The sequence below is a fragment of the Telmatherina bonti genome (assembly GCF_933228915.1).
Source record: "Telmatherina bonti genome assembly, chromosome: 3".
NCBI classification, from domain to species: Eukaryota; Metazoa; Chordata; class Actinopteri; order Atheriniformes; family Telmatherinidae; genus Telmatherina; species Telmatherina bonti.
The window spans coordinates 19,811,288-19,837,538 of record NC_136621.1 but is presented as its reverse complement, the minus strand read 5'-3'; the positions used below and the strand labels follow the sequence as shown (position 1 = coordinate 19,837,538).

General features: G+C 36.3%; 1 protein-coding gene across 2 annotated transcripts; it reads left to right on the top strand.

Annotated features, from left to right (window-relative positions):
- The first annotated feature begins 12,905 nt into the window (after window positions 1-12,905).
- Window positions 12,906-20,956, top strand: gne (glucosamine (UDP-N-acetyl)-2-epimerase/N-acetylmannosamine kinase). 2 transcript variants are annotated; one of them, XM_079261640.1, is made up of 11 exons: window positions 12,906-13,152; window positions 13,436-13,643; window positions 14,284-14,436; window positions 14,584-14,796; window positions 15,013-15,100; window positions 16,324-16,534; window positions 16,749-16,878; window positions 16,980-17,201; window positions 18,349-18,531; window positions 18,646-18,762; window positions 19,233-20,956. In XM_079261640.1, the coding sequence occupies exons 1-11, from the start codon at window positions 12,919-12,921 to the stop codon at window positions 19,466-19,468; spliced, it is 1,995 nt and encodes a 664-aa protein (XP_079117766.1). In that variant the 5' UTR covers window positions 12,906-12,918; the 3' UTR covers window positions 19,469-20,956. The 2 variants fall into 2 exon arrangements, 1 of the variants encoding a protein (XP_079117766.1); XR_013771773.1 differs by having other exon boundaries at window positions 12,919-13,152; window positions 18,611-18,762; window positions 19,233-19,259.
- The last annotated feature ends 5,295 nt before the right edge of the window (window positions 20,957-26,251 follow it).

Below are 26,251 nucleotides of genomic sequence, written 5' to 3'. Positions count from 1 at the left end.
ATGGATTACAGTTTCAGCTCTCAAATGATGTGGGAGGGTTTTGGTGTGTATTAACACATGTAAGTTCTGGACACACTGGAATTTTTCCAGGTGTGCTAGGCAAAACGCGCACCTGGAAAACTAAACACTTGTAAATCTTTCAAGCACAAGCAAGTGCCCCCACAATCAGTCTGGAAATGGAATGCACAGAGGAACTGCATAAAGTAATATCTGCACATCAGACTACAATCAGCATGTTAAAGCAGTTGAAAAAAACTAATCAAGCATGGCCGGTCTGGAAGCAGTTTCAGGAAAAACCTCTTCTCTCTAAAAGGAACATTACAGGAACTTCAACGAAGGTACAGCTATAGATTAGGAATAGAATGGGATGCATTCAAAGCTTATATGGAGGTTGTAAAATTCAACATTCATCTTATTTAAAAAGGCAATATTTGTAAAACAATATTTGTATTAATGAATTAGAGATAGAAATTAGGAATCTTGAAGGGAGACGAGCATCCCAGCCTAATCCAGAGATTAATTTACAGTTGAGTAAACTATGGAGTTGAATTCCATTTTGCAAAAAAAAAAAAGTTGAATTTGCACTATTTCAGAGTAGACAGAAATATCACAAATAAGGACAGGTAGCAAGAAGATTCCTCGCACAGAGAGAACAACAATATAATCTAAGACTAATTCCAACAGTAGAGAATGAGAACGGTAACTTAGTAACAAATACTACAAAAATTAATGCAATTTTAAATGTTTTTTATAAAACATTGTTCTCACATTGAACTGAGTTGTTCCTATGGGCAGGTTAAAGACCTCTTTTTAATAAAACCAAATAGCATGCTGCTCATGAGAATGGTGGTCTGGGTCTACCCAAAGTAGATTGGTATCATTATGCTTTCTCTCTTCTTCAACTTGCTAAAATATTTAGAGATGAGGATAAGATCCCACAGCGGGTCTCTATAGAGCGTTAAATTATGGAACCTTTTTTTCCATTGAAACCTTTTTATCACAAACAACTGGGGAAATTCCATTTAGAAACCTATTATTAGATTTTGAGAGAGAAATGTATCTGACATAATAGTTTACTCAAGGTTGATAAAAAAATATCTGAATGGGCAATCTTGGATCAGAGCAGGAATAATGTTTATTGAAGATAATCTTAATATGGAGAGTTACATGTCCTTTGACCAGATGACAGCTAAACATAAAATCACCTCCAAAGATTCTGGGAAATACTTACAGCTTAGAGATTGTATGAGAAAACCATTTTAAAAACACAGCTTAATGTCTGCCACTACTATACAGGAAATCTGTAAAAATATGCAAGTATGTAAAGGTGTAGCATCTAAATTTTATAACTTAATAAGAACTGCTAACCCACCAAAACATAATGGTCTTAAGAGAGCTTGGGGAAAAGATTCAATGCAGGAAATACAGGACACTACATGGGACGATGTTGTTAAATCCTGATATAAGATATCAAGAGAGGTGCCGATGCGATTAATTATATACAGAATCATCCATACAAGCTACTGGACTCCTGACAAGATGGCAAGATTAAAATTGCTAGACTCTGTAAAATGCTGGAGGTGTGAAAGAGCCAGAAGTACACTAATACATGTGTTGTATGAATGTCAAACAGTTGAGAGCTGTTGGACAAGTATAGTGGACTCTATAAATGGCATGTTTAGGATAAAAATGATCCAATGCTCAGCTTTGCGTGTATTAGGTGTAGGCCTAGAATAGATTAAGCTATCCCTTGAACAGACTCAGTGATGTAGACTCACTTTATACATAGGCTGCAGGATTGTGCTGAGACGTTGGAAAAATAAAACTGATATTTCTTATAACGAATGACGGGAAGAAATTATTAAAATGGCCAATTATGAACAGCTAACTTTAAACTTGCATAATAAACAAGAGACATTTCAAAAGAAATGGGCCCCATTTCTTAACTATATAACCAGGGAGGAAGACTTAAATTTAAGTATGGCAAATAATTGAGGGCATGTTTGAATGAACTTAATCAAGAGTTAAATACTTAATGTCTGTGAGTCAAATGTAAGATGGAGAAATATAAAACAGACAATGATGTACTGATGTATGTATAAGCAACTGTGTTTGTTTCCCAGTGGTATTACTCTGTAAGTGTCTTTTTGTTGTTGGTTTTTTTTTTGTTTTTTTTTTGTTGTTTATTTATTTATTTTTATGTTACACTGGGTGTTACTTATTAAATTATTTATAAAAATAATAATAAAAAAAGAAACATTACAGCACAACATAGATCTGCAAAGTTGTTTCTGAACAAGCCTTAAGATTTCTGGAATAATGCCTTCAAAATAAACAATACCAAAGTGGAGATGTTTGATTATTCTGCACAGCACCACATTTAAAGAAAACCAAACTTCATCATCATCAGCATCAGCACAGATATCCCATACCAGCTGTCAAGCACACTGAAGTGATGATAATTTGAGGCGACTTTGCTACCAGCAGATCTGGAAACCTTGCAGTCATTAAACCCTTATGAACTCTTCTTTACACCAGCACATTCTGGAGACAAATGTAAGGCCATCTGTTTAGAAATTAAAGCAAAGCGTAAAGTGGGTCATGCAATAACAACAACAGCAGGCAAATCTACAACAGAATGACTGAAAAGTATGAAGCTGCTGCAATCAAAGTCCAAAAGTAAACTTGGTTAAAATGTGACAGGAACTTCAGAGAGTAGTGCATAAAAAATGTTTGAAGCAACACTAGAAAGATGAGTGGCTAGCATGAAAGACATAGACAGCATTATTCAGAAACAGATTACTTCAAGTTGTGCCTTTTATTTATTTGTTGTACACTGTTTCTACAGTTTGGCTTAGTTTTTATTGGAAAGACGGTGAAAAAGTATAATAAGTATCCTGTGTTGATTAACTAAGATTACATTTATCTAAATTTAAGATGAATTTCTGGTAAAAACCTTTTTTTTTTTTTTATTGTTTTAATGTTTCAGCTGTGTCAATATGGATGTGCAGCTTGAATGAAGAAGTAATTATAGATAGCAGTTAGCCCTGCAGTACAATGTTGCTGATGCAGCTGAGTGTCACACCCCACTGCACAGCCAAGAATGAGGGTATCCCCCAGATTTATGTCTGGCTGACTCACAATGACTCACAATGGTCATACACTGACACAAATACACAAGATACACACAGATGATAAACTGGAAAGCAGTGGTTTTGTGAAATCTGAGGGCTGTCTGGAAACAGTTTCTAGCAGAGAGGGAGGGGGGTGGGGGGTGGGGGGGTGTACAATATGTACATTACTCGCCCTGTGCACGTCTTACTGCGTCACTCTCACATTCACCTTCATTGTGACTCATTCCCCAGCACTCCCCCACCCTCACCCCTTCCCTGCTCAACCTATTCCCAGCCATCGATCTGTCAGTGTTGTAGAAACAGTCCTCTCCATATCTCTTGACTTCTTTCTCCACATCAGCGCTTGATTTTTATTTTTAAAAAATTGTGTCCATTCTTTCCCAACTTCTATTTTTGATAACCCTTTGTGTAACTCCTCCACCCACCTCACTCTAGGGTCGCACCCAAACCAGCATGAATCATGGTTCTTATGTAGCCCAAGCCTCAGTTGTTGGAAAATTGCTCTGCAATGCAGCACAGCAATAAAATTACAGCAGCTCATAAGTGCTGCATCTGCGACATAATGCTGCAACTCCTACTGTTGCTGTTTACTGTGCACAGGTGCTCCAACCAAGTGCATATTTACAGTACAAAAAGGAGAAAGGGTATTTTTAACTTTTTAAAGGTCAATAAAACACACATTCAGGGTTCACCATTTTGCAGTATGCACCCAATGCAACTGCTCTGCCTGCTCACATTGTCAACTTGAAAGCACCTATAAATCTTCTGCCAGTAAGTATATGGTGTTCGACAGCATCTGAAACTACTCCTTTAATAACAAGCTTGGTTTAAAACACACATGCACATTTTTTTTTTTTTTGTTTTGTTACATTTGTTGCCAGGTCTTTGGACATAGCTGAACTCTGGCTTTCAGCTGTGTGGATGTATCACTTGCTTAATTAACGAGTAGCTTTGGCTTGTCCTCTTGAAACCTCAACAAAGATTACCTTTCACAAAAAAGAGGGTTCATTTAATTATTAAAAGGGTCATGTGACTCATTGAACTCGTATAGGTCTTACAGATCAGTGGGATAGATCAGAGTAAAGCCATAAACCTGATTAGAGACATCTTGAAATTAGTTTTAACACTGATTAGAAAAGTAGATTGCACAGAATTAATTTGATCATTTAATGATTTTTGCTGCTGCTCCAATTTAGTCAAGTCCTCCTGAACATATGGTATGTGTCTGGCATTTTTGTTGGGTATTTGACATATAGGAAGACATTTTCACTAATTATTTCTTGGCAGAAAAGGGAGATGCTGAAGATCTGAACAAGGTCCTATTCTTGTGTTGTTTTGGACTTAGCATTACATGCAACATATAAAAGTTTACTAAAAACCCACAACATGAAGCAAAAGAATGTATTAAACATTACTGGCTGGTTTTAGGTGTTTCCATCTGACAATGACAATTTTAGCTCATAGTTAGAAGAGATAACCTGTACAGAAAAGATGTTTTAGCTTTTAAGGTACATGAATAAGAAAATGAGCTTTTTTACACAATTTGGTCCAATTATGTTTCTATTAAAACTATTTAAACATATGACATTGACCTGACTCTAACAGGAATGTGTTGTGGGGTCATTTTGATGCAATATCAAATATTGATAATGTGGGACTTTAGGATGTGCAACAGTCTAAATCACAACAGCAGCACTGCCACCTGAATAGATAGAAAGATAAAAACAACAGAATCCAAAGCTAAACTTAAGAAGAAATTTGAAGACTTTTGGAATCATGAAATATCATCAGTAATCAGGGATTTATTACTTTTAAACTCTGTTACTCCTACCTTTTGTTTGGAATGGCTGGTTTAAACAAACAGCAAGATCTTACACTATTGTCAAAATGGACATTTAAGATTTCACAAATTATTATTTATCAAGGACAAAAATTGAAAAAGAAAAGTATATTTAATTTATATCAATATTCATATTAATTTAGAAAATTGATATAAAACAAGTCAAGGACAAAACAGAACTTTTTTTTATTTATTTGTGAGTATTGACAGGATTGAGGGAATGAGAAATATCAAAATAAGACTGAATATAATATGAGGTATTTGATTTGATATTTTAAATTCAAGTATTGTTAGTATGTGAATGTATGTATGTATGTATGTATTTATTTTCTATTTTTTAGTAAAACTTGAAGAAGTGAAACTCGAAAGAGCATGATTACTACCAGTCATCAATATTCCGTTTTGTATTGCTTTGTTGTAGTACCACTGTAATTTGTAGGTTGTTGTAATGATCATCCCAGACCGCAGGGTGGCAGCAGCGCCACTAGAGTTCCTCTGAAAGAAACTAAGGACGAAGAAGAATGCAACCAACGAGAGTGAGAAAAAAGTGGATGCCACTGGCTGTGGATAGTTTCGACAGATGAATTGAGCCACTTTGGATAATTAAAGGTAATCATTACTATGTGGGATTCAGAAACTGTGCGAAATACTGACAGCCAAAATAGGCAAATATTTTTAACGAATCTAACTGTTCAGGTTTCTCTTAGCAGCTAACATTAGCTAACACAGGCCACCGTAAAACGGTGAGTATGAGGATGAATTTTGCAACGTGTCCCATCCACCTACTGCTGAAAAGTTCATACAATTATCATAGTTTTCAGTTTAAAAAGTCAAAACTAAGTGTACGAAAATATGAAAACTAAATAATTAGTCGGACTGAATGTAATTGCAGATCAACTTTTTTTTTTTTTTGGAGGATCAACTACATGTTGTGATGAAAACAAAGGGTTAATTTAAAACTAATAGGTTAGCTTTGTTGTTTAATAAAATTAAGAAAAATTTTACAGGCTCACTCAGCTTTTTAGAGCATTTTGTAGGTAGTTATGTCCCTGTTGTGCTGATTATGAAGATGTTCCTCCAGCTATGTGATTTCTATTTCCATGTGAATCTGTCATAATGCGGGAAAAGTTCAATTGATTTAGTCTTTTTTTCAACCAAATCCTAAAATTATCAGTCATGACATGAACAATTGAGTCTCATTGACTGTTGTAATCTTCTGCAGTCTTTGGCAGGTTCCGCTCACGAACATGGTCATATACTTTGGTTTATCATGGTGGTTATCTGAACACAGTTTGTGTTAATGGGATGCTCTGATCGCGTGCCAGTTTTCTTCATCTGTTTCCAGTCAGGTTCACTCAGAGCCCGCTGCTCCTCATCGCTGCCAGGTGGTCACTGCGTCCCGGGTTTTGTCTGTTTTCACAAATCTTATGTCTGGTGTATACCTGTGACATTGTGTTTCCATTAAAAACCAGGGGTCCCAAAGTGACACGTCAGCCCTGGCTAAATGACGTCACTCATACTGGTAAAACGGCAAGCCCAGGTGGAAGAGAGACAAGTATTGACACGTTTGTAAACAGTTGACATCATTATCAGATCACTGTTAAAACTGTAAAGCAAAAAATATTTTTTAGAAATATTTCCATCCTGGTTTAATGGCCCACTCGTTGTCTTCAGCACCTTGGATGCTTCACCAGAAGTCTGACAAATTGTTCTCCATTTCTTTGTTGACAAAGTTACTTTAAATGAATCACTTATTTCACCTTCTTTCTGTAACCCACCCATTTCAGTGTCTTTAACTTTTGCTATGAGAGCCTGCATCTTTCACAGCTCTGAATAGGTTTATTGATCAGATCACTCCATCTGGTTCTTACAATGAATATTCTGCAAAAATTGTTTTTTTTGTTTTTTTTAATTCTATGAAATTCATTTTTTAAAACTGGTATTGTTGGGGTGTTTTAGTCTGGTTTTAAGAAACATTGGATTGAATCTGCTATAGTAATGGTTTTTAATTACATATTTATAGCTACTGATGCTGTTAATTGTCTTCATTCTTTTATCATGACATTTTAATGTCTTACATTGAGCAGTGTTGGCGTGACAGGTGCTGTCTTTGACTTTGATCTGGGAAGTTTTTGTGCGAGCATAAAGGATTTTGAGTTGTCTGCAGTGTCTCTTGGCTGTGGGGCGTTCTTGGACTACTTTTCTTGCTGTAGACAAGGCAAGTTTATTTGTGCAGCACAATTCAACAACAGGGTGATTCAAAGTGCTTTACAGAGACACTGAAACATTAGAAATAAATAATTATGCATTAAAAATAAAAACAGTCATCTTTTCCTTCAAAAGAATGCTAAAAAAAAAAAAGGAACATTAGATAGAATAAAATAAACAGTGCAGATTCAGACTTTTAAATTAAACTAAATATATCATTGCTGAGTCCTGAGTAATCAGTACTGCGTTCAGGGTGAACTAAATGCAGATGATGGAATTCAGTCATTTGATTTAGGTGTGTTGGAAAGGTGGTTGCACCTAAAAGTTGCAGGATACTAGGTCTTTGGGAACAGATTTTGGCACCCGTACCTTAAACCTATTTCACCTAATCTCTACCTCACCATCTCTGAGTGTCAGCTGATCAGCTGCTTTTTCCAAGGGTGACATTGAAGCTCAGGGGCTTTTTCAGTTGTGGATCACCCCTAAATGATAGGCGGGCTTCATCAATGTCTTCCTTTAAATCTTATTTAAAGATTTGACCTTTTCTCGTTGATGTTCAACACACCTTGAGTTGTTTTCTTTGCATGCAAGTTGTGATTTTTTTTTTGCCAGTGTTACATATCTGTCTAATATTCTTCTTGCACAGCACTTTGGTCACCCGTTGTTGTTTTTAAACATGCTTTACAAATAATACTGGATTGGATTTTATAACTGAGTATTTTCTTATTGCAAGTATGTGAGATTCCAACTTGGCATTAATCGTTTAATTTATGAGAGGCTGTACATGAATTGTCTCTGAAGGGAAATCTTAACCTAGGTATTGATGTATTAAATACAACGTCAATAATTTAGAAACAGCAGCAGTCAAAAGTTTTAAAACACCCGTCCAGATTAGTGTCATTCATTTTGAATAAATGGGCCAGATAGCAATTCTACACACATTAATGCATGAAAGCTCCAAGTAATTCCTGCTTTCACAAAAAAAAACCTTTTTTTTTTTTAAAGAAAGGCTGGGGAGAGGTCAGCGATCTCTGTGCTTCCGGTCTTTAAACAGAAAATATTCTTCCTTGCTAAAACATACATGAACAATGTCTATGCAACCCCTTTTAAAAAAAAAACCCAATTACAACCTCCAGTGGTCATGACAAAACAGCATGTGAATGTTACAAAACGTGAAGGTTAGGGTATTTTGTTTGTTTGTTTGGTTGTTTTATGCACACAGTTTTTAAGATATTCCAGATGGACTAGTTCATATATAAACTTGCATCATCCGATAATGGACAGGCTCTTCACACAAATACACAGCAACAAATATGTAATTCTAGCAGCAAAAGTAAAAACATTGTATATCCATCTAAACCCTCACAGTCATACATTTACTAACAAAACCAAGAACCAGACAAATTGGGATTAAATGTTTTACCCATTTCCTGTAATTTATCAGACTCAATATTTTTGCAGTTTACACATGACCATAACCATTTAGTGAATATGTTTGTTTATTTTTCTACTTTGCATTTAAGGGACATGAATGTGTGGAGGGAAATGATTTATCAACAGTCTTAAAGTGAAAGATCCCCTCATGACTTGTATTAAAAAATAAGTAGAACCTCCATATGAAGTCACAGGACAGCAGGATGAAAACTAAGAGATGTGCCTACTGATTTATCTGCAAAGCCTGGGAAAAGACAAACAGTGTTACACACAGGCAGGGGAGGAAGCCTGTTATCTTTTGTATGAGAGCACTACATCTGTGAGCTGATACAATGATGTGCACAAGCTGTTCTTTATGTGCAAACTGTCCTTTTGTTTCTGAACTCGTGCTGCCCTGAATAATATACAATTCGCACTGAAGAGTAATATTGGCTGGGGTATAAATGCCTTCTAAGTATTATGGAATTAAGAATTATAGTCAAAGCAGTAGGTTAATTACATTGATAATTAATGACATTAAGTACACGTTATTAATTACACATGTATCATTTCTTACGTTAGTATAATTAATAATGGATAATAATACGTTACAAAGAAGGTGGCATGGCTATGGAGGTAAAAGCTAATACTTTAATAAATCTAATATATTCTTCCGTAAGGCTAGAATACCAATGTGTGGTGAAGTGGGTTTTTGAGAGTACCATGAACAAATGGCTGAACTTAAATTTTCCAAAGGTTTGTTTGGGCTGGAAAAGAGAAATACGTATGGGTACGATAACAGGCTGAGTCTCCACATCTGTCATAAACATCTACTATATTTGGAAAAGTCTTTTGCCAGACATCTAAGATTAAAGTTATCTGTATGAAGGTCAAACAGGCACAGATAAAGGTTTTTTTTGTAATGGTTTCCCACCAGTGCTCATCTACAACTGGTCTTGCTTCACACTCCTAAGTTTCTTTTGTGTTGGTAGTTGAATAACCATTATATGACTTAATAGAACAATATAGATTGTTGAGATTAAAGACCTTTGTAATGGATAGAGTTGTAAAAGTTCATCCCATGGGTACTCAAGTGGAAGGTGTGTAACTTTGATGTTTTTCTAACCCCACCTGTGCAGTTTTGATTTTTAACCCAACCAAGCAATATTGCAGCCTAAAAGCACAACAGGATAGGAATCACACAAGACAAATTTGTTTCCATTTGTGCATTTTATTCAACTTTATGTTTAAATACCCACCCAGTTGCTTTAAAAAATGCTGCAAAATTATGTAAAAGATTGTTCCTAGGACATGTTTTCAAGGCCATTGTGAGTTATTTGGATAGGACCATTTTATACAGAAAAAAATGTATTTGTATAATCTGGCACTACTTAGGAAAATGCAAAGGTTGAGATGCTTTCTACGATGGATGAGGCTAAAATGGAAGATGAAAACATACGTAAAACAACTGCATTGAGTTGTTTTTGTGTATTTATTCATGACAGTGCCGTGAGGAGCGAGGGAAGAGGGATGGGTGCACAGTTCATGGTCTAGTGCTTTGTTTGCTCTTTTGTTTCACCAGAGCAGATTGACATCGAAACAAGTCTTTGGTCGACTTTTATGCTGCACTGTCTGCGTCCTTTTTGGATCAGGATGTTGCAACTATATCAACATTGAGGGTTAGTTGACCCAGTCAATATTTATTTTCTTAGGAACTTTTTAGAACCAATGCCATGCCCAAAAAATGTCATAAAGTTTTGAAAGATTTCTTTTAAAAAAAGACATTTCTAACCATTCAGTTGAAAGAGGAGCTGTAACTTCTGTCAACATGTAGTAGAGTTGGAGCAATCAGATGCAAAGATGGTCTCCTTTTGTTGTATGCATGGAATAATGGCACACGTTCTTTCCTCCTTCTGCTCAGCCAATCATGTGCTGTAGCCTAAATTATTCCTCACACAGCCCCTCCCCCAGCTCTATGTCTGTACCACCCAACCTTTCTCTCTTCCTTTTTCCTTATGCCGTTTGCTGGCTCGTGCATGCCCTCCCTCTGTAGCTTAATGCAGCGGGGATAAAACAAAAATAATAGAAGGCTTGAAAAAAAAGAGCAGAGTGGGATTTTTAAGCCAATAATCCTCAGAGGTGTGGGATGGAAAAGATGCTGGGTTCTTTGTGCAGAAATCCTCATGTGAGTCAGATGTTTTGCTTTTCCTTTTTCTTGATTTTTTTCCTGTGTTGTCACCCTTAATTATTTCATCATTTCCATCAAATTTCTCTCTCTGTCCAACTTTATCATTCTTTGTCCTTCTATTTATACGTCTGGTTTCTCCATCGGCCTCTCTTGCTGTGTCATCTCTGCCTTTGCTTTCAGCATGGATCCCCGCCCCCCCACCCCATTATACTGGCTGCTGATGCTGTCTTGTGATGCTCGAGTGAAAGTCACAGAGTGCTTCTGAATGTAATTTAGTGTAAATCAGTAGATTTAGGTGTGTGTGTGTGTGTTTGTGTGTGAGACCCAACCAATGACACTAGATAACACAGTTATGACAGATTTAGACAAATGGGAAACTTATTTCTCTGCAAAAACTTAAATGAATATATACAGATATACATAAAATTTAAATTACACCCCACCACAGTATTAATTTAAGGTTAAGCTCTCACTGTTACCTTTTAACTCTTATTTCTTTTAAATATTTGTGATATTTTAGATGTCCATATCCCCCTGGTCCCAGTGTGTCCAACCTTATTGGTAACAATTTTGCTGACTTTATTTAATAAAGATTTATACATATATATATATATATATATATATATATATATATATGTATATATGTATATATATATATATATATATATATATATATATATGTATATATGTATATATATATATATATATATTTTAGGAGATATTTAAGAAAAGAATCAGTATTTTAGAATAATTGGGATATTTGTGTATCCAATAGCCTTTAAACTTAGCCATATTTTCCAATTTAATGTCACAAGTCCTGCCGTGTGATTAATGTGCATGTGCACATCATTGCTAAAACAACAACTAAGAGCAGTCTCTTCCTGACCTGTATCCTCCTGACATGTGACCAGTTGTGTGGCTCTACTTTGCCACCCAAAGCCCTGATCTACAGCATGCTCAGCACCTCTAAAAGTCTTTGTTAGCATGTGTTCCTAATGTTAAATTTATAGCATTTTTAGTGTAGTTTTGTTGTGTGTTTTCATGCTTCAAACTCTGAAAATATGGAAAGCCCAAGTAAGTATGACCTGTGGGCAGATTTTGAAATGACGCCATAATTAGCTTTTGTTGAAATATAAACTGGATCTCATCTACTATTTTACCTTTGTTTCCTAGGAGCTATACTCTCTGAGGATGCAAAGGAGCAGAGAAAGAATGGAGCGAGATAAGATGGAAGAAGAGCTGCATCAGGTGTGATCCTGTCTTTTTTTAATGGAGAACAAAATAAAAGTTTGGGAATGTTGTCAGTTTTGTTTTGAGTTGTTGCTTGGAAACAGATTGTTCAGGTGTGATAGCAAAATTTGGCAAAGCACATCTTTTGTCCAAACTTTTTTTAAAAGTCAAGTTAAAGGGACATTGTGTAAGAAATCCTCCCAACTAACATGTATCGCTGTCAGACAAATAATGCATTCTAGCTTCTTACTTCTTCCTTTTACCAAAACGGTAGCTGCTGTGTATCAAAAAGCCTCAACAACGCAGATGAAACCATGTCATGAGTATCAGCTGGAGTGTTTACTGAAGTAAAGAGGCGTATAACCAGTTACATCCAATTTCATCAGGAGATAAATTGGCAAAACATCGTTTATCCAAATAAGATTATTTTTATATACATTGTGTTGAGTTTAGAGTTTACATTTAAAACCTTGATGAGATCATTATTTCTTGTAAAATCATTATTTAAGTGGAGAAAAGTGCCTGTTTTTGTGTTTGTGTAAATAAAAACAAGATGAACTAATGGTTTCTGTTTGTTCTACGTGTGATTTTAACACTTTTTTTTTTCTTTTTGTTTTTAACAGTGTAGGAGGAAATTAAGAGTGTGTGTCGCAACATGCAACAGAGCAGATTACTCCAAGTTGGCCCCCATAATGTTTGGGCTCAAATCCCATCCTGATGAGTTTGAACTGGAAGTTGTGGTGCTCGGTTCACATCTCATTGATGATTACGGGTAAGACCAGCTAGCCTTCTCCCAACAAGCGGCTTATAATCCTACATTTATGGTTTAGTTTAATATTTGTAATATAATCAAAATTTTTGAATAAGTTTTGCTCTGTTTCATCTTCTTTAGGAACACTTTTCGTATGATTGAGCAGGATGACTTTGACATTGGCTCGAAGCTTCACACTATTGTTAGAGGAGAAGATGAAGCAGCCATGGTGGAGAGTGTTGGGCTGGCATTGGTGAAACTTCCTGACGTTCTGCAGAGACTGCGTCCTGATATCCTGATCGTGCATGGCGACCGTTTTGATGCTCTTGCTCTGGCAACTGCTGCAGCCCTGATGAATATTAGAATACTTCACTTGGAGGGAGGAGAGGTAAGCAGGCTTCTCTGCTGAGCAGCTTCCCTTTATGAGCCGGGATTCTGTTAGTGTCACTCTACACGTGTTTACTCTGTCGTAGTTAATAATAATGTAAAACTTTTTGTGCATATTTACTTTTTATAGTTGCATAGAAACCAGTAATGGATGCAAACATATTGCAGTTCATAACTTGTCTATTACCTGTAAAAAATTAAACTATATAAATGTGGAAGAATTTGATATATTTTCTTTGTAATTACATCAAAGAAATCAATCTATATTATGCTTCTTATCCCAGGTCAGTGGTACAATTGATGATTCAATCCGTCATGCTATCAGTAAACTGGCCCATTATCATGCCTGCTGTACACGCATGGCAGAGCAGCACCTCATCGCCATGTGCGAGGACCACTCTCGAATCCTCCTGGCTGGGTGCCCCTCGTATGATAAGCTGCTGTCAACTCATCACAGAGATGACTACATGGATATCATCAAGAGCTGGTTAGGTATGGTATGAAACATTCGTTTGTTGCTGTGAGGTTTAGAAAATTGTAAAATAACTACATTTTAGATTTACCATTTTAGATTTACTATTTTAGAAATGCAAGTGCAACAGGAGTGTTTCCTTGCAATAAGTCAGTGACAAAAAAATCTTTTTTTAATATGTAAACTGATCATGTCAGCAGACTTGATCCTCAGCATAGAAGAAACCAGTGATGCATAAATATCTGAAGGTGTTTTATTTTGCTCTTCAGAGGCTTTAATCTGTCATCCACTGGTTTCAACAGTGGATGACAGTTAGTTTAGTCATTAGACTTTTTTGTATTTTTGTCAGCATGAAATGTATTATTAACCAATAAATATAAATTGTAATCTTAAACTCTTGTGGCAGAGAGTGAGCCTGGGTCTTTGTTGGACATCACCTTATGAGTTTGAATTCTACCTCATGATGGTTTTGCCCTTATTGTTCCAGTTTGCTAAAGTGGTGACTGATCTTTTTCTGTTTCTGGTGTTGAAAAGATCACTTGAAACCACAGATGTTTTTTTTTTTTTTTAACTCTTTAAACATTTGATCATGTGACATTTGAATGTTGTTTCTGTTGTACGTTGTATGTGATGTGTGATCTTTTTGCATTGCTTGTGCAGGTGACAAGGTGCAGGACCATGACTACATTGTGGCATTGCAGCACCCTGTCACCACAGACATCCAACATTCTATTAAAATCTATGGATTGATGTTGGACGCATTACTCTCCTTCAATAAGAGGACGCTCATCCTCTTTCCTAACATCGATGCTGGTAAATGACACCCACTGGTCCCACCTGATCCTACTTCCATGTTCTGGCTGTTTTTCTTAAAATAGCTTTGTGTCAGGATACAACTTTTTGTCATTGCTTATACTAAAATGTTTCAACTAAAAGAGAGGTTTCTTCTCATCTTAACAGGAAGTAAGGAGATGGTGCGTGTCATGCGAAAGAAAGGCATCGAACAGCACCCCAACTTTCGAGCAGTTAAGCACATTCCCTTTGAGCAGTTCATCCAGCTCGTCTGCCATGCTGGCTGCATGATTGGAAACAGCAGCTGCGGAGTTCGAGAAGCTGGAGCCTTTGGCACGCCGGTCATTAACCTGGGAACAAGGCAAACTGGAAGAGAAACTGGTAAGTATCGCCTGCTGGTCAAGCGGGTTGGAAGGATTTCATTTGATGACAGAAAAATACTGCAATGTTAAGTATTTTCATTTTAATTACCTTTGGGAATAAATTGTAACAGTTTATCCAGCTAGAAAGGCTGTGAGTGAGCTCAGTCTTTCTTCAGACATTTAAGGTAATAAGTATTTCACTAAAGGTGCGTGGCGTTGTTTTTGTCTATGGCAGGTGAAAATGTTCTGCACGTCAGAGATGCAGACACTCAGAATAAGATCTACCACGCCCTGGAGCTGCAGTTTGGAAAGAGATACCCATGGTATGTTTTTAATACATGTCTTACTGTGTTGTCTCATTAGATCTTCATAATGAGATAAATTTAGTTTCATTTTCATTCTTATTATAAGTTACAAAATCTTTTATCTCAGATTTTAGAACTTTATCTTAAAAACTGACTTGTTTAGCAGGTTGATGTGACGATAAAGAGACTGGTGTTTGTATATGTTAAAACAGTAAAGTCATGCATCCTGTTTTGCTCTTCAGACCTGTTTTTATCTTTTATCGCTCAACGACTTGGGAAAAAGAGCAGATTTTATCAGCAATGTTAGACACAGACTTGAACAGATTTGTATGTTGAACACGGACATGTAATGACTAAGCTAAAAGGCCTTTAATAACATTACAAGCATTACCACTAATTTAGTTTCATCACTAGAAAGTTTAGCTACAGAAGTTGGGTATTAGTAGAAGTTTTTTTTTTTCTTGTTGGTAGCACCAGCTTAGGCTGACACTTTTATTTTAAAACAAATTTTAAGGCACATTTAATCATACTGTAGTCCCAAAATCCTATCCACTGAGAAAAATGTGAAGTTACACAATGGTGGCCAGATACATGAATAATAATGTTATAAGCACAGATAATGACTCTTTTAAATCTGTATTTCAAACTAGTAAGTTTGAGAATATAATTCATTCCCCTGATTACAAAGAGTGACCAGTGTGTTCTCAAACTACACCTAGTAAAAAGTTAAATTGAACAAGGTTTAATTTGGCAGATTGTCCAGCATTTCATGGCTTCCATCATGCATGCTGTGCTTGGAATGAACACTGGTGTTTCAAGTCTTGCCACCTGCAGATTTGCATCTGTGTCTCATATGAGGAAAGAAGAACAAGCTCCGAACAAATCTTCTCACTCAGGAGGGTGTATTGTGTTGCAACACAACACAGTTTAGGTCAATAGTAGCATTATAGACGTAGCAGAAACATCAGTTTTATGCCAGACTGCATGAAATATTTGCACAATATTTAATGTTCGCGCTTTTCAAAAGTTGGAGATCTGCCATGAAATTACAAGTGAGCACAACAAGTGATCTCTGATACTTTCAGGTTGGCGCTGCTTCGAACCTGCAGTCCGGAATTCTACTTACATCCCATCAGATAAAATTATGCTCATAAGAATAGTGATGCTTATATAAAAAAAAAGCCTTTTGTTTTTTACCAGTCATAATAAAGTAAATGAGGAAAATGTATGTCTTTGACCAGTTCTAAAATTTATGGTGACGGCAACGCGGTGCCTCGTATTCTCAAGTTTCTACATACGATTGACTTGGACGAGCCACTCCAGAAGACCTTCTGCTTCCCTCCTGTGAAAGACCCCATCTCTCAGGACATTGATCACATTCTGGAGACCCAGTGCGCTCTGGCTGTAGACCTGGGAGGGACCAACCTCAGAGTGGCGATTATTTGCATGAGGGTAGGTCACATGGACAGTTATGTACTCTCAACAGCAAATTGTAAATCAAAGTTTTCACTGCACTCTAGAAAACTTGATAACTTTAAAGGAGAGAACATTTCAGACTTTTTCTTAAGGAATTCCTGTTTGTCTATTCAGGCTGTACTTTTGTCTATTCATTCTTCTCCGTTCACCTTCCATTTTCTACTCTGTTCCTCTCTGATTTTCTGTCCAGGGTAAGATAGTAAAGAAATACACTGACACCAATCCAAAGACTTTTGAAGAGAGGATGTGTCTTCTATTGAAGATTTGCAGAAATGCTGTGCAGGATGCTGTGTCTGTCAACTGCAGGGTGCTTGGTGTTGGTATGTAATTGCATACAGCTCACATTCTGGTACTACAAAAAACAATTGATTTATACAAACATGCATTTTGATTTCAAACCTCTTAAAAATGTGCTCCCAAGGAATTTCCACGGGTGGACGTGTCAATCCACAAGAAGGTGTCGTCCTACACTCCACCAAACTGATCCAGGAATGGTCATCTGTGAACCTGAGGACGCCCATCTCAGACGCCCTGCACCTGCCTGTTTGGGTGGACAATGATGGGAACTGCGCTGCTTTGGCCGAGAAGAAGTTTGGCCATGGCAGGGGAGTGGAAAACTTTGCCACTGTTATAACAGGGACAGGTTAGAAAGTTTTTATTTGACATTATTGTGTCCAGATCCATATGCTTTTTAAGCTGTTCAAAGTTTTGTCTCAATGATTTCCTGTAAATAACACCTGTTGATGATATACAAGTTTTTAAACAGAAATTTATCATTTATTTGCTACAAATCTATTTAAGTTAACCAAAGTGAAATTTGTAGTTTACTTGAGTTTACGTACATGGGTTCTTTGCTGGTATTCCAGCGACCTCCAACCGTCCAGTGGCATGCATGTTAAGTTAACTTGTTACTCTAAATTTTCTCTAGGTATGAGTGTTCAGTGTTAAGGGTTGTTTGTGTCAATGTGTCGGCTCTGTGAATGACTGGCAACCTTTCCAAGGGGTCCCCTGCCTCTCGCCCAATGATTGCTGGGATAGGCTGCAGCTTCCCAGCTGAACTAAGCAGTTAATTGGATGTATGGTTGGATGGATGGATGGACTTTTTTCCATTGCCATATGTCTGCTACATGGTGGAGGAAAAAAAACTTGCAGTTTGTGAAAGTACACCTCCTACTTTTCACGTAACTCCACCCACTGCCAATTTTTTAAAAATGCCAGAAACTGCAGGTGTGTAGTGCAGGGTCTGGGGGTCGTCAGGGGGTGGAGAGTGGGTGGATCATGAAGACACACAGGGATTATTAAATAGGACACAGCAGCTCAGCAGCCACTAGCAAGATGGAGAGATACAGATTGATAAAGCACTTCCCTAAAAATACATTTTTGGGTGCACTATCCCTTTAGATTTAACATCTGCTGAAGTGTTTTTTTCTTTAAGTTGGCAGCCTTTTCCTTTCTGTTTGAGGACAGAAGGTGTCTGATAATAAAGATGGTCACAGATGTCATGTGGAATATGATTAGGTCTACGTCCTGGATTTTTTCATTGGACTAGATGCTTGTAGTTAAGTTGGGGGGGCTGTAAGGTTGGTTAGAGTGTTTAGTGTTATGCATACATTTATAGTGATTCATCTCATTTTCTTTAGGTGAATAAATTCTAATGTTTTTTTTTTCTTATTGGTCTAAATGATGGCAAACAACTAATATAATCATATTTTCCAGATAATTGTCTTTTTTTTCATGTGTTGGGTTGGTTTGGTCTTTGCACTGAAAATGAATATATTAACTTTATTTAGGTATTGGAGGTGGGATCGTCCATCACAATGAACTGGTTCATGGCAGTACCTTTTGTGCTGCTGAACTGGGTCACATCATGGTTTCACTGGAAGGTCCAGAGTGTTCATGTGGCAGTCATGGCTGCATAGAGGCATATGCATCCGGCATGGCTCTGCAGAGAGAGGCTAAAAGGCTACATGACGGTGAGCAATTACTGTTTTCTGAAACGCTTAGAAAAAAAATATTTAAGTTACAGATAACCTGAAAGTCATGTGATATTAGATATAGAGCGACCTGTGCGATGGTGTGCTTTACAGAAGAGCTGCTGAAAGTTGAAGGAATGGATATGAAGCTGTCTGAACCAATTACAGCGGCTCATCTCATCACTGCTGCCAGAATGGGGAACTCCAAAGCTGATGCTGTCCTTCATAAAGGTCGAAGCACAAACACAAACAGACATTCATTTGCTTACATTTCAAATCCCAAAGCATTTGTTAAGTTGAATAAAAAAATGTAATTTGAAGACAGAAACAGAAATAATTGTAACAAGTTTGTGGTTTTTAATTAATTTGCTAATGTGCATGTCTCTCTAACAGCCTTAATGTGACTATGGATGGAAAGGTCAATGTTTTATTAATCCCACAAGTGGAATTGTTTTGTTTATAAATTTTGACATTCACACTATATTTAAAAATTATAAGCAGTGACTGACAAAAAAATATCGCCATATCAGTGGTGTGGATTCATATCAGTACTGCTAGAAACAATAGACAGTGTGATAACACTTTAAGAGCTTTTGGACAATGGCGTATGGAATCTGCATGTGCGTCTTTGCTTTAAGGAGATGGCAGACGGTCGATAAAACGCAAAAAACAAACTTCTCTGTGTCTTTTCTCTATTTCAGCATCCACAGCACTTGGTGTGGGAATCATAAACATTCTCCACATTGTCAACCCTTCACTGGTGATTCTGTCTGGAGTCTTGGCCTCCTACTACCAGGCACCGGTACAGCGTGTCATCTCAGAGAGAGCTCTCTTGTCAGCCCAGAGTATCAAGGTTGTCGCATCAGACCTGGAAGAGCCTGCCTTACTTGGAGCTGCTAGCATGGTGTTAGACTACGCAACAAGAAGGATATACTGAAGCCTCTACAGCTGGTTCTGGACATATTAGGACACCGATTCAGTTTTTATTATAGCCGTTGACCAAAACAAATTGAAGTTGAATTTTTATTATGCACATAGGGTCATAACTTTATTCTCACAGGTATTGAAGGAATGGGAAAGGATATTTGTGTGTTTGCTTGCTTGTTTGTGGAACCAATATTGTTGCTGTTGCTTTGCCAGGTCTTTCTTGCATCACCCTGCCGTTAGTTTTTGTTTAGAAAATTAAATGACCATTGAAGTCTTTCCATCTTTTATCTTTTAAAACACCTGGATTACTTTTGCTTTTTGGTCTTTTTTTTTTTTTTTTTTTTTTATCTGCAGAGCAAGGCCCTGTCCAGGTAACTTTGCTGAATTTCACGTGAACCATAATTATATCCATGTAGTGAATTTGGCTGTTTCAGTCATCCAACAGCAACAAGGACAATTTCTACTGAAAACCATGCATGTTAATGCAGTTATCCTTCCTTCACCTGTTTTAAAAGTCATTATGTTTGCTTGAAATTGTGTCATTTGAAGCCTTCTCTGTACATTTTGTTTCCCCCTAAACTTTAGTCAAGGTTTATTATGTTACCATCTGCCAAAAGAAGGCTGTTTCAGAATGGAACAAAGTTTATCTGGTGTTTGTGATTATTGAAGCTCTTACAATCTCAAAATCATAATCATCCACCACTGTTGTCCTCTGTGGAAGTTCAGGCCTTGTTGTGTACTCTAGCTCACCAGAGTGTTCCTTTCCTCTGAAATGTATCTGATTTGGTAGTCATTATCGCTCTGGGTTTTATTATTTTAACGATGGTCTGTGTGAATGCACTGATGACTTCCTTCAGAACACGATGTTTGTCAGTAGAAATAACTTTCTAGTGAAAATGCCACATTTGGACTTTAATACCCTTACTTTAAAGCTTGAAATTTCTAAAAGTTTATTCATTATAGAGCTGTTGCATGAATTTATTTCAGTAAACAATTATTAACTTGGTGTCCCAGCATTTCTGGACCAGCTGTAATTTCATAATGACTGCGTCACAAGTGGACATAAAAACTGACATTAGTGCCTGTGCTGCACCGAAAGATACAAAATCATTAACTTTTTAAAGTTTGAGTAAAAATGTCTTAAAATCATCATGCCAGTGTTGAGTGCAAGTGTAATATATTTTGAAAATAATTTTTATGCCTGTTGATGACCTTAGTGAAGGTACTTTTGCATTTGCTCGCCACAAAAAGCAGACGCACAGTTGTCTGTCGTTTGGAGTCTGGTACAACTGGATCACCTGGATACATGATGCAAAGTGGGTCCAGTCCACGGGCCAGAAAGTCAGCCTCTTTTACATAGTGCCTACAGTGAAGCCAAGTTTCAATGAAGCCCCAAGGTTTGTTTTTGTTTTTGTTTTTTAAAGAAATCAACTGATGTGACCAAAATATAATATATATATTTCAATCCTTAACTGTCTTTTTTCCACATATATTGTAACTAGCTATGTAACTTTACTTGTTTAATCAAAGAATAAATTTGACATAAATTATATATTACAGCAAAACTGCTTTACCATCATATTTGCTGTAATATGATGACTTGTTGATTCTGTTTATTACATTTCCACTAAACATTTAAAATATAGATTACATGCTTTGTCTGTACAATTACATTCTACATTGTTTGATGTTTAGATATATTTCTATTCAAGTTTATTTAGTTATGAACATATTTTGCATATTTGCAATAAATCTAATTTATGCAATCAGGAAAGTCATTGATATTCACTATAATATGAACACTTCATTGACATGAAGATGCCTGTACTCATTTTGGCAGCTTTTCAATATGCAGAGAAACATGATACAGAGTTTGATTTTTAAAATTACCAAAAAGAAGCTAAAAATAAAGAGTAATGTTATGAAAACAGACAAATTGTAAGAAATTTGTAAACTACATGTTTGAGTATGATCTATGAGGGTTAACAACCATTGATTTTAGTAAAGTTAAATCTGACGTGCAGATAAAAATAAGTCGATAAAATTTTAGAGTAGGCTTAATTAAAAATACTAAAAGGAAACAATTACCCACTGTTGAAACATTTGGAATGCAGTGTCTACATGCATTTATTAAAAAGGAAATTCATGTTTTTAAAGTTTAATTAACTAAACAGCTTTAAAAAAAAATATATGTACCAGTAATGTGATGTAACTAATTTATCTTGAAATTAATTTCCTTAACATTACTAATAGTTTTGACAAGTATCAATATTTGATACAGTTAAAGAATGACAGGCTTGTGTGTCCTTTCATTTTTTTTGTAAACCATGGGATTATATAAGTTTATTCAATAACAGCAGTGCCGTAAATGCAGTTGCAATACCCATTTTTGCTTTAAATCCTGTAAAACTGACCTAAAATGTGTAAAGATAATATTCTTATCATTAGTATACCATCGATTAATATTTGAGCCAAAACTGATGAATATTCGGTTGAATTTTGTAAACTCATTGCCAGTCATAGTTACCCCACATGACAGATAGTCACTCCAAATGATGAGAAAAAAATCTATTTAAAATGTACACACTGCAGTTTGGGGCTGCATGGTGGTTAGCACTGTGGCCTCACAGCAAGAAGGTCCCTGGTTCAATCCTCAGCCTGTTTAAAAACAAACATTTCACAAATGAAGGAGGCCGACTTCTCTCCCCATAGTAATGGTGCTGAAAATAGGTTAAACAAACAACAATCATACAGTTTTTACATTTTTCTCATAAGATTGTACAGTAATAAAAATTAAATGTTTATTCCTCAAACAGGAATGGAAAAAGACTGAATCAAAAAAATGTGTGTTAAAGTACTGTTAGAGAAAAATGAAGATCAATTGTTTTTGTTCCTACCTATGTAAGCATATTATGTCTTCATATTCTGTGCTGTGAACATCCTGTTCTGAACAAGTGGATGTTTCTCATGGGAAAGTTGAACATGACCTTGCTAAGACAATAAAGTTTTAACACTCCTTGCAAGCACCTGTTCTTCAGTCTACTCTTAGCTTACATTAGGTTCACATCTTCTTGTCGTCTGTATTTTTGCTGAAGGTGAACTCGCAAGATAAATTTACTCCACCAAGGTTCTGTTGGTCTGTTGCTCCTATTTAAAAGTCTGAGACTGGACGGTTGCTTCACATGATGTTTTGACACTTCACATAGCAGAACTAGTCACTAAAATAATTGGAGAGGTTCGAGTATGTCTGTATGTGGGGAAGGTATAAGACAGACATATTATCTTTTTAAGTGTTTTTGACAAAATAGTAAGCGTCACATCATTGACACTTTAGCACAGGCTCAAAACACCACCAGAGGGAGGTGAAGGCACACCTTGTTTCTCCCAGATTTTCCTGTACTATGTACATGTCAGGCCTTTCTCACAGCAGCCAAAACACAATGGCATACACCTGCTGTGTTGGGAAAGGCAGAACTAGTATAGAAAAGAAATCTTTTGGATTTATAGTTATTGAAATGGTACAGCTTTAAGGAAAATCTGTCTGAAACAAAGCAGTAGTGGTAATCTCTTTCTTGCTAAACTTGAGGTGTTTTTTGTTTTTTTTTAATATTTGACTACTGACATATGGCTATAAAATTATGAGTCTTTGGTCTGTTAAAGTGAAGTGGCAGATTTTTAACATATGTACGTTCTGAGGATTTTGTTTGTACTTTCTTTATTTTCTTAATGAAGCATAAGAATAAAGCTGAATTAGTTACTGTTTCCAAAAGTAGTTTTGCTCTTTGAAAGATTTTATATTTAACGGTACCAAGCTTAGACAACAATTCATCCTTTGTTTTTACATTTCACATAAAAAGGTGGACAACTCCTCAGGTAATGCATGACTACAAACAGGTTTGTGCACACCTTGTTTTTTTTATTTAGTTCTGTATGGATGTAGTGATATGTTCAGCATGTATTGACTGTCTTTTCTTCACTCTGCAGTAACTCATCTCAACACCTCTCTAGACGGTTTGGGTTTTATAATCACAGAAGCCAAATGATCTGATGCAGCACTTTATCAACTCTAACATGACCAAAAGGCTCCCATAGAGCTTTGTGGAAAAAATTAAATAAATAAATTTAAGAAAATACTCAGCCCTAACAATTCTACTTTTATTTAGTTTTCTGTGGTCCCTTTACAGCAATGAAAGGCCTGACTCAAATGGACTGAAATTTAGATGCAACTGCTTCTTGAATTCCAACAGGAAACAATTATCTGGGCTCCCTGGGACGTAATCAGTTTGTAATTTCCATAGTTGGTAATAATAATGATCTGCTGAGCAGAATAATCTTAAACATCTTTTCCTGATGCCCTGCGATGGACTGGCGAGCTGTCCAGGGTGTACCCTGCCTTTCGCCCAAAGACTGCTGGGATAGGCTCCAGCTTCCCCGCAACCCTTCATTGGATTAAGCGGTTCGGATGATGAATGAATGAATGAATCTTTTCCTGATGGAATCCTTGTCAAGGATCAGTTTATGGTTGCTTTTCTTGTTGCATTTTGATGCAGCACTAAAAAAAAACAATGAAATTCATTTTGTTTTGTTTTGTTATTTCATTTTTACAAATGGATTAAAATACAAATGACAAACCAATATTTGCATTGTGTGTACTTTGTAACAATTGGACACCCCAGAAAGCTATTTTAGCTTGTAAACAGGAGCCCAAAAACCTGATATTTTACCATAGAACGAATAAGAAAAAAAAGAAAGAAAAACAATTCCCAAAATCATTACCTTCACTCCTTAAAACCTAAATCCCCAGACTTCCTCAGGTCCCCAGATACAAAGACCCCTACACAGTTACAAGCACATTAGATATTTAGCACAAAAATAAAAATAAAAAACTATGTTACATACACATATACACTAAAAGAGAATTACATTGTTGAATCCTCAACCTGCTAATATTATTTGGGTTATAAAAGAATTTAGCAATACTAGACATAGTTTAATAGTAAATCTTGTTTCAACCTCTTTAAAAAATATATAAAGTTGCAGACTCTTTTATTGTACCGTCAATCCCATTCCAAATGTTTGGACCTTTACAGGTCACACTAAAACTGGTACATTTCGGCCTCCTTTTCTTTCCCATTAATAATAGTTTTCTCCTTTGTGTTGTGTTCATGAGTGTGATAAGAGATTGAAATGAGGTGACTTAGTCAATCACCGGATCTAAATACTACATTATATATTATACAGGCACTTTGAAAGATGTTACACTCTGTAAGCTACAGACGTTTTGTAAGAATGAAAGAGGGGAGATTTTAGAAAAATTTGTTTAAACTAGCTTTTCTGATGGATGGATGGATGGATGGATGAACGAAACAACAAGCGCATAAACACTTAAATGAGACATGTAATAATCCTGTTGTTTGAATGCTCTACTATAAACTGTTCTTGATCAACAGACAAACCAATCTTAGCTTCTTTTTACTGGCTGCTTGTATGTTTTAGAATTGATTTTAAGATCTTATAATTTGTTTTTGAAGCTTTAAATGGACTCCATACATTACTGTATGTCTCCAAATTTAGACTCCAGTGCACGCTTTGAGGTCTGTGGGCCAGAACCTGCTCATGGTTCCCCTGACAACACTTGAAACTAGAGGGGACAGGACATTCTTAGTAGTCGGTCCTTGATCCTGGAATGTCTTGGACGTCTGGGTTCCCTTCTGTGGGGGCAAGTTCACGTCCGAATTGCCCTCACAGTGGAATTTTTTAAGTCTCGTCTAAAGGCCCACTTTTTTTCCTTGGCTTTTAACATTACGTAAATTGTGTGGTCCCTGTCTTTTATTTATTTTATCTGTTCTTTTTAGTAATTTCATTAGGTATTTTTTTAATTTTATTGATTTAGTTTTTTTTGTTTTTTTTTACATTGTTTTAATTGTTTGTATAATTTTAATGACATTCTTACTTTATTTTATTCCATTTTTATTTAGTGATATTTGACCCTGTATCACTTTGGAGACGTTCTGTTTTAAAATGTGCTTTATAAATAAAGTGGATTGGATTGGATACTCATAAAGTAACATGTCCTAACACTAACACAGTAACACAGTGAGTCACAATGTCACTCTCAAATTGAGTTTTAAAACGTACCCAGGTTTTTAAACAGGTTTGCTCCCAGTCCCAGCTATATACCTAAAGTGAGATAGGTGAGTACTTGCTTGTCACCTGAGCTCTGTGAGACAGTCAAAGCTGTTAATTATTAAGCAGTAGGACATTATGCTTGGGCAGGACCAACTAGGGTAAAGTTTTAGCTGGCATTTGACTTAATGGCCAGAAGATATGGCCAGATATGACCAGAAGAAACGTAAACTAGAGATTAGATCAAAACTAAACGTTCAGAAATTAAGATTAAATAATGTGTGACAGAAAGCACAACTGGGATGGACCTGGCAACTAAGGACTGGTGGCCCCAGACTAAAAGAAAAAAAACCTTCCTTAGACCCTACAGATAGAGGAACTGCTTTTGTAAGCAAAGTTAACATTTTTATATTTGGACTGTACAGACAGTTAAATATGATTTATATTTGTATTTTACACAAGTCAAACGTTCATCTTGTAAATTTTGCCTTTAAGATACCGAGACTGCGGATCTTTTTACAGCTCTGACAGTTGCACTACACGTAGCAGGTCATGGGACCCGTGTGCAAAAATCCAAAGATCCTATTGGTCTATGCTTTAAGCAGCTGTTATATGATTGGTTATAAATACAATCATTAAACACCCTGGTTTTTGATTGGCTGCTATC